The sequence below is a fragment of the Engystomops pustulosus genome, chromosome 11 (assembly GCF_040894005.1).
Source record: "Engystomops pustulosus chromosome 11, aEngPut4.maternal, whole genome shotgun sequence".
NCBI lineage: Eukaryota > Metazoa > Chordata > Amphibia > Anura > Leptodactylidae > Engystomops > Engystomops pustulosus.
In genome coordinates this window covers 29,370,791-29,387,295 of record NC_092421.1, presented here as the reverse complement: position 1 = coordinate 29,387,295, position 16,505 = coordinate 29,370,791, and the positions used below count along the sequence as shown (strand labels likewise).

At 38.8% G+C, this 16,505-nt stretch overlaps 2 protein-coding genes across 3 annotated transcripts in view; one reads left to right on the top strand and one right to left on the bottom strand.

The window, feature by feature from the left end:
• LOC140106228 (ropporin-1-like) overlaps positions 1-16,505 on the top strand; it is a 270,178-nt gene that overhangs the window by 100,467 nt on the left and 153,206 nt on the right. The gene's annotated exons all lie outside the window — the stretch shown is intronic.
• LRRC20 (leucine rich repeat containing 20) overlaps positions 1,837-16,505 on the bottom strand; it is a 436,150-nt gene continuing 421,481 nt past the window's right edge. The window contains exon 5 of the mRNA XM_072130514.1: positions 1,837-2,170. Coding sequence (XP_071986615.1) covers positions 2,052-2,170 — 119 coding nt within the window. The 3' untranslated portion in view covers positions 1,837-2,051. The remainder of the gene's footprint in view (positions 2,171-16,505) is intronic.

Here is a 16,505-nt window from a genome sequence, read left to right as displayed (position 1 = left end):
CTGGACAAACTGGGGGCTGGCTGGCTGTATACTACAGGGGCTGGCTGTGACCAATGCATTTCCCACCCTCGGCTTTAACTCAAGACAATAGGTTTTCCCAGTTTTGGTGGTAAAATAAGGGCCTCGGCTTATACTCAAGTATATAGGGTATATAGAAAATAACTTCTGACAGCACTTTACCAGTTAATATCTTCATTTTCCTGACACCTAGAAAAAACAAAATTTCTCATAAGGAAAAAGAAGAAAGATTCTATTCACAGAGCCAAAGAAATAGCCCTCTGAATTGTGCCCCCCTTCCAGATTCTTAGCCTGCAGACTACAGGAAGAATTTGGAGGAGGCTGCACACAGGAGCTGCTGCACCTCACAGATAATGGAAATATTGATATTATATTTTTATAAGAGATAATATCAACTAATTTTCATGTTCTTGACCCTCTCCTATCCAGTAAAATCTAAGAACACACTTGCTCTCTGATTACCTTTTATTTTGCGCAATTTTTTTTGCAAAAATTGTGTGATACGATGAACGTTTGTCTTCACCTAATGTGGCTACAAATTAACACCGCAACCCAGAGCATGTCCATAAAGTTATACATAAAACCAAAAACACACACATGTTCCGACCCTGACACTGCCATTCTTCCACCAGTAGAATGCAGTATGATTTCTCTCAATTAAGATATTACAAAAAACATTTATATTTGGTATCTTTGTGATCAAACTTTACCAAAGAATAATGTGGATGTGTCATTGGACCATAAAGGGAAAGCAGTAAAATAAAGCTAATAAGATAATGTTGCAAATATATCTTCTGTCCATTCAAACACACTTGATGTTTTTCTAGTTTTCCAGTACATAGCACTGATTATAAAATGGTGTCATTATTTCCAAAAACCAGGAGAGTCACATAGGAGAAGGAAAAGGAAATTGCAGCAAGTTAGTTGAGTGGCAATGTGATGTCTTTATGTCAAATACCCAAAATGGGAATATTTCTTAAACAGTTTTTGGTCTAGAACAAGGGTGTCAAACTCATATTCCTTAGGGGTCACAATAACCTTGTGGTTGTCCTAAAAAGGGTGGATGTCATGCTTGTGCTGTATAAATGTATCTGTATGAGCTGTTTGAAAGTTACATTTAAACAAAGTTATACCCAGCATCGTAGAAGTATGTTTTGCTGTTGAGAAAAAAAATTACTCATCTTTTCCTTCTCCCTGAAGCAGCAGAAGTCATCTTCTCTTTTCCTGTGTATGTCAGCTGTATGTGTGCGCTCTGAAGCAGACATCACCATGTCTGCTGGCTTCAGAGATTACCAATGCCGTACACAGAAGACTGCTACTGCTTTCGGGGGAGCGGGGAGGGAGAGTATCAAAGTACCCTAGCTCCTATGCTGCGCTCCTAAATAGTGCAACATAGGGGCAGGGAGATAAATCAAATAACAGAAGGCCTTTTGTACTTGAATGAGTCTGAGCTTCAAAATGGGCACATGAGGAATGGGCATCACTCTGCTGTCGTGCTGGAGTGCCGACAATAACTTCAAACTGTTGATGTGCCCAGTGTCAGGAGACCTCTTTTAAGTGGAAAACCCCTACTAAGGCATCTATTGATCCAATTAAATATACTTTACTCAAGTCTTTACATTCTGAAATCATATACACATCCCTTACATGCAACATGTTCTTGCATTAATCATCCACTATAAATTTGTGATTCCGATTTTTTTTCCCGCTTTCTCTTGTATCCTCAAACATCAGGAGGTAAAAAACAAATACTTTTTTTTATCCTACCATTTATAGGACATTTTAAATAATTAAAAAAAGAAGAGCACATCAAAATAATAGCTTTTAAAATGCATTTGGAAAAGCAGCTTTTTTAATATGACAACCCAAATATTCAAACAGCAATTTGCGAAAAACAGTGCACCTGTAATTTTATAATGATTGATTCAGTAATTTCCATGAATTATATATGATCAGACAGAGGCATTCCTGCAAAGTTGCAGATCGAGAGGCATGAATCCAAGAGAAGGCCAATATCCTCAATCTTCTGCACTTTACAGAACCAGTTTACATTTAAGGTCAGAAAGGTTCGGGTCATCTTTATTTATGGGATTGTGCTTGAGGTTCACACTTGAGAGATTTGACAAATGTTTCAAAGGCTCAATAGGAATTTCTGTAAAGAGAGAAAACATTATTTCAGGTTAGAATGTATATTTCTGCATTTTATATCAATAACAAGCTATACATTATATTTATTAGCTTTATCCATAAGTGACATATTATTACGACTATTAGTCAAAAATTGGTCAAGCTGCTTAAGAGAAATGGGGAATTGTATGTCCAAAAACGAATTAAAAAATTCTATATATTTGGTCAGATTTGATAAATGTGGCCTATGTTTTACGTAATGATGGATCACCAAAAAACTGATTACACTTCAGTAGTGTGCACTGACCTATTGCCTTCACTGGGCAAGTCAAAAGCATGAAAACAGATAAAACTAGTACTAGTCCAGTTTAAATGGCTTTTACAGTTTGGAACCTACCGTATATACTCGTGTATAAGCCGAGTTTTTCAGCACCTCGGCTTATACACAAGTCTATTAAAAAAAAACTAAACTTATATTCACACCCTTAGGCGTCACGATGTTCCACTCGGCTCCCCGATGTCAGCTCGACTTGTCTTCTTTCTTCCGCACAGCTCCTCCTCTTTCTTCTGTCTTCTTTAACTGCCGGCATCGGCGCGGCTATGATATCACCCAGCCGCGTCCATACCAGCAGTTAAAGAAGACAGAAGAAAGAAGAGGAGCCGCGCAGAAGAAAGAAGATGAGCTGAGCCGACATTGGGGAGCCGCGTCAACATCGGGGAGGCTGGGGGGGAGGGGGCAGGCTGTATACTACATGGGGGCAGGCTGGCTATACACTACCGGGGGCTGGCAGGCTGTATACTACTAGGGGGGTAGCTGGCTGTATATACTCGAGTATATACAGTACTTACTAAAGCAGCTCTGTAGGATGATGCAGGAACTGTCCATAAAGTTCTCTTTCACAGACTTATTTTTAACTGAACCTCACATGCTCTAGGAGAAGTGTAATCAGTACTCCGGGGGAGGGGCGTGGATAATAGCCTGTGATGCTGGCGCTAAATAAGGCTCTAGTGATGCCCCCAGAGCACTTTGGGTTTATTTGTGTATTTTTAAAACTCACTGTTTGGCATAAAGGGGAGAATAAAATAGAATTTCATATACCGCTACAGCATAATGACGGCCTAAGAAATCTACCGCTGGACTGTTTTAGTAAGAAGATTCCAGACAGTAGATTTTAAAGCCCAGAGCGTCGCATATTGGTGCTGCTGGGCACCTGAACTGATAAGTAGTCAGTCTTTTCCTGTGACCCCTGTCAGATCCTTGTGCCTCATAGCCTTAGAGAAAGCGTTCCCTGTTGCAATTCCTGTGTATTATTCGTTGTGACCGTCTGCTACATTCTTGACCCCGTCTCTCTGCCACCTGTTTTGACCTTCTGCTATGTCCCCGACTCTGATCCTGTGCCACCTGTCCTGACCTTCTGCCTGACCATGACTCCAATTCTGCCTGTTGATTCTGTAGCTGGCCTTGGCCGCCACCGGAGCAAAGTTAAGTGGGTCCTCCACCACTGACTCTGACAGTATGTATGTGTGTATATGCTGTATGTGTGTATATGTGTATCTGTATATATTATATATTAATGGTGTACACTCGCCGGCCACTTCATTAGGTACACCTATCCAGTTGCTCGTTAACACTTAATTTCTAATCAGCCAATCACATGGCGGCAACTCAGTGCATTTAGGCATGTAGACATGGTCAAGACAATCTCCTGCAGTTCAAACCGAGCATCAGTATGGGGAAGAAAGGTGATTTGAGTGCCTTTGAACGTGGCATGGTTGTTGGTGCCAGAAGGGCTGGTCTGAGTATTTCAGAAATTGCTGATCTACTGGGATTTTCACGCACAACCATCTCTAGGGTATATAGAGAATGGTCCGAAAAAAAAAAAACATCCAGTGAGCGGCAGTTCTGTGGGCGGAAATGCCTTGTTGATGCCAGAGGTCAGAGGAGAATGGACAGACTGGTTCGAGCTGATAGAAAGGCAACAGTGACTCAAATTGCCACCCGTTACAACCAAGGTAGGCAGAAGAGCATCAGTGAACGCACAGTACGTCGAAATTTGAGGCAGATGGGCTACAGCAGCAGGAGACCACACCGGGTGCCACTCCTTTCAGCTAAGAACAGGAAACTGGGGCTACAATTTGCACAAGCTCATTGAAATTGGACAGTAGAAGATTGGAAAAACGATGCCTGGTCTGATGAGTCTCGATTTCTGCTGCGACATTCGGATGGTAGGGTCAGAATTTGGCGTCAACAACATGAAAGCATGGATCCATCCTGCCTTGTATCAACGGTTCAGGCTGGTGGTGGTGGTGTCATGGTGTGGGGAATATTTTCTTGGCACTCTTTGGGCCCCTTGGTACCAATTGAGCATCGTTGCAACGCCACAGCCTACCTGAGTATTTTTGCTGACCATGTCCATCCCTTTATGACCACAATGTACCCAACATCTGATGGCTACTTTCAGCAGGATAATGCGCCATGTCATAAAGCTGGAATCATCTCAGACTGGTTTCTTGAACATGACAATGAGTTCACTGTACTCAAATGGCCTCCACAGTCACCAGATCTCGCATCATGGATGTGCAGCCGACAAATCTGCGGCAACTGTGTGATGCCATCATGTCAATACCAAAATCTGAGGAATGCTTCCAGCACCTTGGTGAATCTATGCCACGAAGAATTGAGGCAGTTCTGAAGGCAAAAGGGGGTCCAACCCGTTACTAGCATGGTGTACCTAATAAAGTGGACGGTGAGTGTATATATACTGTTTGTATGTTTATGCTCTGTTTGTATGATATGATGTATACGTAATATATGTATTTGAGGTGTATACATATTATGTGTTTGTGTAATATATATATATATATTTATTAACAGGAAGAGGGGCCCTATTCAGAAGTCTGCTATGGGGCTGAGTCTCTCCTAGTTATGCACCTGCATAAGATGTCTAATGCAAAATCATAAATTTGCCCAAATTTCAGTTTCTGTAGTGTAACTTTGTACCTCCTATTAGTTGGCTTAGTTTACAAAGGAAAAAACAGCCAAAATTTTGCAGTATTTAGATAATGTTAAGGTGCCTTTTACCACAAAGACATGTCCCTTTTTGTTTGGCCAATCCTCTTTTTTTCTCAGTTGTAAACTTTCTATAGCTCTTTATAAATGTGGTGCAAGGCATTTTGGACATTTCCTTATTAAGAGTCTTAACCAGATTGATAAATGTGCCTCCTGGGTTTTAACTACTCCATCACCATGAGAACCTACTAGAAAACTATTAGTAGCGACCGATGACAAAAATGATGATATTGTTAAACTACAAAATATTCTGTCATTTTTATGTCTATTGTTTTTCTCATCAGGCTTGTGCTTTAAAGAGTCTTCAATCATAAGAATAGTAATTTCCAGAGTGATGATTAGAATATAAAGCAGAAAAGTAATGAGCGTCTCTTCTAAATGGTCTCACAGTCCTGCAAAATGCTTAAACTTATAGCCAGCTCTTCATTAAAGTATGTGCTTCCTCATAATCATAAATCTAATACCAAAACGCTATTTTTATGTCTTTAATCTTAAGTGGCAATTATAACACAGTTTTCTTGTTAAACTGACAATAGCCTATTATTTTACAAAAGTCAGGTCAATGTTCTGGGCAGCACAGTAAAGGAAAAAAAATAGGTAACCAGACAAAGCAATTTCTAACACCAGGTATAGGAATATAAATACTTACATGTATAGTGAATCTGTTCCGTTAGTGTATAAGGCATCTCTTAAAAAGCAACCCCTCCTTCCCATTTATAAACTGAGCATTGACATCATTATCAAATCAAGGGTCTCTGAGAACTTAAGTCATACCCAATGATATCACCAATGATATTATGAAAATAAAGCCCCTTTTCAAAGCAGAATTTAAAGAGGCGGAACTTATAAATGATTCGAAAAGGAGAACAGACAGTGTAGTATGTAGTCCATAGTAAATGCCCCAAGAGTGCCGTGGATAAGGAAAAGTCATTATTTTTCATTGTAAAACAAGATGAAGGGATGAAGTGCAAGCCAAACAGTGAACAGAACAGAAATTCTTCAGGACTCTAGTATATATGGTTTATAATTTTTGTATCCCTGTCCACAAATGTGTGTTTTTTTTGTCGATTTCACTGCACTGTATTTTTCCAGCTTTCAAGTACAGTACATTGCATGGAATAGTAAATGGCGCCACTAAAAAGTAAAATTTGTCCTGCAGATAACAAGCCATCACACACCTCTGTACCACTTCTGGAATGAAGGGAGTAATAAGCAAACGCAAAACTAAACAGGGCGGAGTACTGTAAAGATTAATAGATGATGCACTTACTAAAGTTCTGGGTGTTCAGAATGGTTTCTGCCTGCAAGCTTCAGACATTCCCTTCACTGTATTTTTGATTGCTGTACTGCACTTTTGACTGTTTTCATTGTTAAGGTTGAGTTTTTCTGTTACATAACAATTTGCTACAGAATACATTCAATCAAAGAAAATAGAAAGGCCTGGATCTTTGCCTTATGTTGAATTCTTCTTTGTACTACAGAACTCTCTACTAAAATTTTAAACTAGCTGGTCGGGTCCCTGTTTGAGAAATAAAATGCGTAAAGACCTACATTTTTTGTGCCCTCTTGTGTGAATCCTTTTGTAAAAAGCTAGTAAAATAAGGATGAAATATTTTCAATATCATGTTCTTAAGATAAAGTAGGAAGCATGGTCAATGAGGATATACTTGTAGGATCATTTTCAACAAATAAAATGAATTTTGTTGCTAAGCTTAGAACTTTTCAGACCTTTTTCGTACTTTTAATACACAGAGAACCTGGCATTTTTGCACACAAACAGTATTTCCTCAGATAATAAGGCTGAGGTTTTTGCAGCTCAGTGTATTTCTATGGGCTCATACACTCAGCTAAGGATTCCTCTGCCCTATGTCTGCCTATTGCCCCTGAGAAAAAACTCAGAGCATGTCCTCCTCTTGGCTGTGGTTACGGCTCTGCACTCCAATAGAAGTCTTTAAGGCCATGAAAAATGCAATCGACACTTGGTGTGTTATCCGTATTTGCAATAGGTTACTAGACAACAGAACTAGGTAACTCTGTTGCAGGCAGCAGATTGCTCTACAGACTCATATCTGTCATATGTTCTCAGTGAAGAGCACAGGGTGCCAGTGGCAAATTTGCCAATCCTGGCGTTCTGTGGAACATGCCAAGCCCCCTGCATGTTGTTGGGCTGTAAGCACCACCCCCATCTGTGGACGTCAATTCCTCATACCATTCTAATGCTGCTGGGTTGCCCTCCTATGGTTTCTTCCATGTCTTCTGGTATACTGGCCTGTCTCCTGGTAGCGCCTCCAGCCTTTGGACACTACGCACTATACAGCAAACCTTGCTACAGCTCACATTGATGTGCCATTCTGGATGAGCCGCACTACCTGAGCCACTTGTGTGGGTTGCCAAGGCATTGTAGGCAGGTCATACAGGCACATGGAGGCCACACACAATATTAAGCCCCATTTTGACTTGTTTTAAGGACATTTCATCTAAGTTGGATCAGGCTGTAGTGCAGTGGTGGCGAACCTATGGCACGGGTGCCAGAGATGGCTCATCAGACAGTACTTAAAGAATCTTCCTGCAGTTCCAAGCAACTTAAAAATGCTGCTTTCAGTCATATTTAAAGTAATACTTACTTGACTGCTTCGGACTTTAGGAAGAGGGAGAATGTATGGACAGGGTCAAATTATCTTAAGAGGTCCTCCTGCACTCTCAGCACTCTAGCAGTCATACAGCTAATCACACTTTACAAATCTATGAGTTCGCAGAGCACACAGGAACCAAAATTAACCCCTTATCACTGACACTAGTTTTCAGCTCAATGACCAGACTCAATTTTTGAAATCTGACATGTCTCACGAGAATGTTTTCTCATGACACATTGTACTTCATGTTAGTTGTAAAATTTAAGTGATAAGTTTTGCGTTTCGTTCTGAATAAAAGTGAAAATTTGGCAAAAGTTTGTAAAAATTCTTCATTTTCCAAGTTAGAAATGTTCTGCTTTCCAGCCAGGAAGTAAAATAACCTTAAAAGCTTGATAATTCACATTTACGGAATGTCTTCTTTATGTTGCGATGATATTTTATGCGTCCTGTCATTTTTCTAGGATGTTATGAGGTGCAGAACTTTAGGTGCGATTTTTCTCATTTTCATGAAAATTGCCAAAACTCACATTTTGAGGGACAACTCGGCTTTCAAGTGACTTTGAAACGCCTAAATAATAGTAAAACCACATAAATTACCCCACTATAGAAAGTTCACCCCTCAACATTTGTAAAACAACTTCTATTGAGTCTATTAACCCTTTAAGAGTTTTACATGGGTTAAAACAATATGGACCTGCAATTTAGAAACTTTTGAATTTTTTGGGAAAATACATTCATTTAGGCCAAAACTGACACTTTCATAATAAATTAAATGATGAAACGCTCTGCAACACAGCAGCAGATTTGTATTGTTACAATGTACAGGCTATACATTTTTTTTTGTTAATGTTAACATATGAGGCTTATTATTTACGGGATGAGTTACAAGTATAGATAATTCATTTTGGGGGTCTAAAGTGTATTTTCTGAGATTTTATTAACTATTTCAAGGGGGACAAAAACAAAATCATCAATTTTTATTTTGGATTTTTAGCACTCCCCCCCCCCCCCCCCCGCGCTCACCGCAATGTAAAAATAACATTTTATCTTTATTCTATGGTTCACTACGATTGCGGTGATACCTCATTTATATAATTTTTCTTATCTTTGCTCAAGTTTACTGAGCAAAACCAATATTGGAGAAAATAGCATTGTTTTTACAATTAACAACTTTTCAGGGCCATAACTTCTTTATTTTTCTGTTGTCAGATCTGGTTGAGGGCTTATTTTTTGGGAAAAGAGTTGTTCTATTCAGTCGTATCATATTAGGGAACGTAGCTTTTTTGATCACTTTTTAGAACATTTTTTGTGATGGTGTTTGATGAAAAATTGTATATTACGGTAAGTTTTTCGTGTTTTTTTAATGGGACTTCTTTTATTTATTAAATTATTATTATTATAAAATTATTTAAAATTTTTCTTTTACTTTTTTTACATTTTCCATCTGAACCGATCGCTTGTTCAAGCATTTACACTGCAATACACTTGTATTGCAGTGTATAGTGTAAGTAACTGAGCATGCTGCGCATGCTCAGTTGCATACAGCCGGGTCCTGCCAGGAAGGCAGAACCCGGTGAGAAGAGGAGCCGGAAGCCTTGGGTCACTCGCCGGACTCGGGGGCAGCGGCAGGAGGGATCGGATCCCCCGGTAAGCACACCGGGGGTCCAATCCATGTGGGACACGCTTACACGCCGCGGTCATGCTTGACCGCGCAGTTTAAGGGGTTAAACACCCGGGATTGGGGTTTTTCCGATTCCGGGTATTAGTGCTGGGTCTGAGCTGTGACATCACAGCTTGACACCGGCACTTTCATTACCCGATGTACCGAAATCATCTTCTGACACGCCGCCGTAGAAAGGCGTCACGTCAGAAGAAGTACCCTTAATGATCGCCGTAGAATCCCGATACGGCGGTCATTAAGTGGTTAAAGTAAAAGCTTTAATTACAAAAAGGTGTACAGTGTGTCCAAAAAGATGTTAAAAACAAAAGAATTAAAAAATAAAATGACACACAACAGGGCAAAACAGTTATAAAATAAAAAGACAACAGAAATTTACAAATTAAAGAAATTCCTGATTCCCTGGTGGTGGGAGAAATATGGGACACACCAGCTTGTCTTAGCAGCCCCCATAGAGTGAACACTATTTCCTGTATCTCATATTGTTTTATATGTTCTATGTTTAGTTCAGGTTTCAGAACCTCCCATTGATTAATTAGTCCACAGGGTCATTCAGGATTGGACAAAGTGTTAATGAGGGGGAGAGTCCAGGAATATTTAAACAGTTCTTTGTTTCCAAGTCTTGATTCAGGAGGGAGGGGGTGGAGATTCACGCCTAAACTACACAAAAAAAGGACACCTGTCATTAGGTCTCTGTCATTATTTCTGTCACTACTACCTGTTGGAGCAGCTCACAAGGATCCCATCCCAGCCTTTATCTAGTCATTTCTTACATTAATCATTCTAAAATCATATTTTCTTTATTATGTAAATTAGGCTGGTCGCATGGTCAGAGGCAGTGATGTCACCCCTGTTCTCCCTCCCTCTCCTCCCCCTGCTCATGTCTGTGTGTAATGTATAGTAAAGCATTGCTAGTGTCTGTGCTATTACCTGCTGACATGCTCTCCCTCCTAATACACAGACATCAGCCACACAAGTACCTGACATGTTCTGCTATAACCTGGCAGCCTGGAGCTGTTGTATCTCTCCAATACACACACAGGCTGCAGGGGCCGCCAGCACCAGGAAGCACATCATTATACAGCCTCACATCATTACACAGGCTGTCAGTCAAGCACTGGGGGTGTGGCTGTGCCTCCCACTCATGAATAAGCTGGACAGCTTGAATATGCTGAGTCTTGGGAAATCCATCTTCACTGGAAGGCTACTTGAATCATCTTTGAGTTTCCTCAACCAAATAATTCTAACTATTTCATATTAAGGTAATTTTTTTAAATACAGTTTTATTTTTATAACGGTTTTATGTATGTCCTGTGTGAATATTTTGTTTAAAACTTTTTAAAAATCTGACAACTGCATATTTTGTTTGCACTGCACACATGAATCAGCCTTCCTAGTAGAAGTAAATTGCGAGTGGTGGCAGCATTGTTTGTGTGGGTGCTGAGAATGCTAGGATGTACATTTTGTGTATTAGTTGGGCAGATTAATGTTGGCTGGATTAAGAGACCACTAGTTTTAGTGTACTCCGTGACTAGCTGGCATAATATGTGACCTGTAAAGACTCTGAGTTGTGGAAAGGTTTATAAGGAGAAGTAACAAGCAAAACTCCCTTCAAGAAAATAACAATATTTCAGCCATACTCTTAAGGGCTATTTTTTGTCCTACAATTTGGCTGGATGTATCCTTGCTTATTATGTGGTTTAATTATGCATACATTTTTCCTTCTAGCTCTTAAATTTGTATAATCTATTCATCTGTATATGATTCAGAATGGAGAATGTTGATTAGCAATTAGCTTTTAAATGAAGTAGTAATCAATCTCTTAAAAAATATTTAGATCAGTGTTATTTGTTAATAAAATAGAAGCAGTATATTCTTCCTCGCATTACTTGTAAATCCAGCAATTCCTTTTAGTTTAACCCCTTAACACGGAAGCCACTTTTCACCTTCCTGACACGGCCCATTTTTTTTCAAATCTGACACGTGTTACCATAAGTGGTTATAGCTTTGGAACGTTTTAACATTTCCAAGTGATTTTGAAAGAGTTTTCTCGTGACACTTTGTACTTCATGTTAGTTGAAACATTTTGGTGGTATGTTTTGCATTTATCTATGAGAAAATCAGAAATTTGGTGAAAATTTGGAAAAATTATCAATTTTCGAAATTCAAAAAGTTCTACTTTTTCCACACATAGTTACTACGTTGTTTTGCTTTTATGACTAACATTCACCGAATGTCTACTTTATGTGAACATGGTTTTATATGCATACTATCATTTTGTAGGATGTTGTGGGTCTTTGAACATCAGGTGTGATCACAAAAAAAAAACGCAAAATCATGCTATTGAGTTACCTGCTCAGGTTTCAAGCCACTTTGAGAGGCCTAAATAAAAGTAAAACCCCATAAATTACTCCATTATAGAAACTACAATTGTTTTACAGGAGTTAAAACAAAATTGGATGCAATTTTGAAATTAAAATTTTTGTGGCTAAATGAATGTTTTTCATAAAATGTACAAATTCTCAGTGGATAAAATACCAAAACACTCCACAAAGTTTGATACCCAATTTCTCCTGAGTGTAACAATAACCCATATGTGGTGGTAACCTGCTGTATGGCCACACGCCAGGACATTGAGGGGAAGCTGCGCCATTCACAGCAGAATAAGCATTGTCCTTTTATAAGGGCTATACAATCTTTATTTTTGGCAATGCTGTATTATAATACTAATACTATGTTATCTTTATTCTATAGATCACTACAATTACAGTGATACCTCGTTTATATAGTTTTTTCTTTATTTTTACAAATATACTCGGAAAAAAAAACTAATATAAAGAAAATCTCTTTTGTTTTTGTATCGCCATCTTTTCGGAGATATAACTTTAAGGCTATATTCACACTGCCGTTGCCCGCCCGTACCGTACCGTAGCGGGCAACGGCAGTGTACAGGGAGAGGAGGAGGAGGTGAGCGCAGCTCACCCCCGCCCCTCTCCATAGCAACCTATGGCGCACGGCCCCGTATTACGGGAAAAGATAGGACAGGTCCTATCTTTTTCCCGGGTACGGAACGGTACGGTGCCGCACGTGTGCTACACCGTACCGCTCCCGTAGGGTGCCGTGCGCCCATAGGAGTGTATGGGGGACGTATATCGGCCATATATACGTCGGCCGTATATACGTCCCCCATACGTTCGTGTGAATATAGCCTAAAGGAAACCTGTCACCAGGGACCTAATTTTCACTAAAGACCGATTGACACCTGCCCATGACACCTGCCTCTCTGCCTTTTCTAAGCATTTGCATTACTATATAATTCTGATACCAAATATGTGTGTTTTTTGGGTGATTTTCAGTTTTTTTACTTTATTGTGTATAGAGAATGTTTGTGTTTAGGGGACTTTAACTTTAATTCTTTTTATTAAAAAGTGTTTTTATTAAGTGTTTTTAACACTTTTCCTTAATTTTTACAGTTACTCTGATCGATTGTTTAAGCTCTTCTTCACCTAAGGCTGCATTCACACAGACATGTATTTCTCCAGTCCTGTATCTACAGGCTGTATTTCTGTATAAATACATGACGTTTTTCATCCGTATGCAGCACGGATTTAACCCGTATTTTATACATGCCCATAGACTTTTAGGGCATACAGAACTGAAATACGGGAGAAAATAGGACATGCTCTATATTTTTATACGGCCAGTATACGGTACGTACACTCCAGTGTCAAAAACGGCAATATAAATGGTTGAACGTATTGTCCATTGAAATGAATGTGGCCGTATGTAACCTGTAAAAAAACGGTACGTATACGGCCGTTTTTATACGTCCGTGTGAATGTAGCCTAACACAGTGAAATAACGATGTATGCTAAGTGTGTTACACTGAGGTTCTGCTAGAAGGCAGGACCTGGCTCCAGAAGAGTATCGTGCATCCCCGGGGCACTGGCAGACCTCGGGGCTGCAGGGAGGGGGGGGGGTCCGATTACCGTGAAATTCCCCTTAAATGCCGCGGTCACACTTGTAAGGGATCAACATCTGAGGAATCTACGATTGTGGGTGTTAGAGGCGACCGACACCCGCAGCTTCTTAAGCATGGCTTAATAGTACTGCAAAATGCGGGAACACACCTCCCTCCATGCAGTACTATTACGTCAAATGTTGGGAAGGTGTTAAAGCATTTTGTTGATGCCACCAAATCAAGGAATCCTTCATAATAATAAAAAAAAGAAAAGAAAAAAAAACTGCTTTATAATATGCTCATAGAGTGATGCATTTGTGGACTAATAATAATGATATGAAAAAACATAAAAACTTTACTGTATATATTTATATAAGCATAATCCATTTTTAACACAAAATTGAAAAAAGAGTCTCTGTTTTCAGGGAAAGATTGAGATGTACTGTATGAGTAATAATGTAGGCTTACCACTAGTTTATTTATAAACCTTAAAGATAAATAATTTAATACCAGCACCACAATACCCTAATGCAAGCTAAATAGAAATTTACATAATAAACCGTAGTGAAAAATGTATTACTTTCTATGCCATTTCTATAACAGACTTTCCATTTCTACACTATACACATTCTCACATAAACAATAGTTTCTTCAGTGAGTTGAGATAAACTTTGATTGGACAACCATATACATTTTAGATGTTAAACTTTTTACCAAAGCAGCCTCTGAAATTGGTGATAAACATTTCCCAATATCTATAATATATAATCTGCAATAAGAATCATCTTTACCACATGCAGACCAGCTCTGCCCATTTTTTTTAGGGGAGAAATATAATCTATGTATAATAAAGACCTGGGATAAGCTCTGCAGGGCATTCGTGGAAATTTCCTTGATATCCACAAATTCTGTATCTTTTGACTTTACACATTTTCACCCTGCAACTTATTTCTGTAAAATACCTGTGCATTTAGACAACTAAAAAAAGAGATGGACCTTACCCATATGCTAACCCATGCCAAAAAGGGCAGGGGGCAACAATAACAAAAATAACAATTACATGCCCAACACAAGAGAGAGGAGAAAAAGGCAAAATATTTTCAAAAATGCCCTGACCAATTACCCACTGACAATAGGTTGATTACAGTTTCCTAATATATTATACGGTGATAAATCAACCACTTGTGTTGTATATATCAATGAAAAGTTGCAGCTCTATTGATTTGTAAAGGAATAAATACTTAATCTACATTGGGGCAGATTTATCAAGCAGTCTGAAAGTCAGAATATTTCCAATTGCCCATGGCAACCAATCACAGCTCCCCTTTAAAATATTCATGAGCACTGGTGAAATGAAAGCTGAGCTGTGATTGGTTGCCATGGGCAACTGGAAATATTCTGACTTTCAGACTGCTTGATAAATCTGCCCCATTGTGTTTACAATGACATAGTGTAACATTGTGTTTTCATTGACAAAAGAAAAGTTTGAAGTAAATGCAGCAAATGTAGCCATAGAAATGCACAGCTGCAATGAGTAAATATCTCAGCCATGTTCCTGTCAATTCTATTCTACACAGGGACCGTTCCAAGGTACAATGGCCAGGAGCAGGTTTATATTAGATTACATAAACCCCTTTTGAAAATCAACATAATTTTGTGTTTTACAAAACTGACTTGAACGGTCAGAAAGCCAAGCTTTAAACTCAATTGTCTGGTATTATTAAATGTATTGAATTAGGTTATACAGAGCTAGGTTCTAGAATAACTTTCCTTTATGGAAGTCATATCTTCACATTGTTGTGATATAATATGGTAATGACTACCTTTTTTCATGTAAACTGCCCAAAAAAATTGCATGTTACCTCCAGTCTTCATATACAATACATTACATTGTAGCCATGTATCTGCATGCTAGTCATTTCTTAACCTCTTACCGACATTTGACATAATAGTACTACATCGCGGGAGGTGTGTTCCCGCAAAATGCAGTACTATTACGTCATGCTTCTGGCACCTGCTCCAGAAGCTGCGGGTGTCAGCTATATATTATGGCCGACACCTGCCTCTAACACTTGTGATCGGAGATTTCTCCGATCGCTGGTGTTAACCCCTAACACGCCGCGGTGGCACTAGCCAGGGGGGGGGGGTCCGCTGCTCTGATCGTAGCTCCCGGGATCTTCTTCCGGGAGCCGGGTCCTGCCTTCTGTAACACACTGAGCCTGTATTACACTGTGTAAGGTGAAGAAGAGCTTGAACAAACAATCAGTGGATCGCTTGTTCAAGCTTGCCTGTAAAAGTAAATTTAAAAAATAAACATTGAATAAAAACATTTTTTATTAAAAAAATTAATTAAATAAAGTTAAAGTCACCTAAACACGAGAATCGCCAAAAAACCCCACATATTTGGTATCACCGTAACAATCCGTACAATAACTCAAAAACATTATTGGACCCGCTCGGTGAACGCCGTAAAAACAAAACCCGAATAACTTGCCAAAAATGTAAATTTTTCATAAAATCTCTACACAAAAATGTTCAAAAAAGTGATCAAAAAAAGTTGTGTGTGCCAAAACGGTACCACTGAAAAGAACAACTCAACATGAAAAAATATTAAAAAGTTACATCTCCGAAAAGATGTCGATGCAAAAACAAATGAGTTTTCCTCTATATTAGTTTTTATCCAGTAAAATTGTAAAAATAAATGAAAAACTATATTATCACTATATATATGGTATACTATATATGAGGTATCACCGTAATCGTAGTGATCTGTAGAATAAAGATAATATAGTATTTTTAATGTACGGTGTACGACCCCCAAAAAATACAAAAAGAAAGGAAACCAAAATTGACAATTTTCTTTTTACCTATACATTCAAGAGTTAATAAAATCTCATCAATAAGCTAATGACCCACTAAAATGAAGTATTTGTAAAGTGCATCTCATGTCGCAAAAAAATAAGCCCTTATATGTCTAAATTACCAAAAAATATAAAGATTGTATAGCCAATAAAAAGT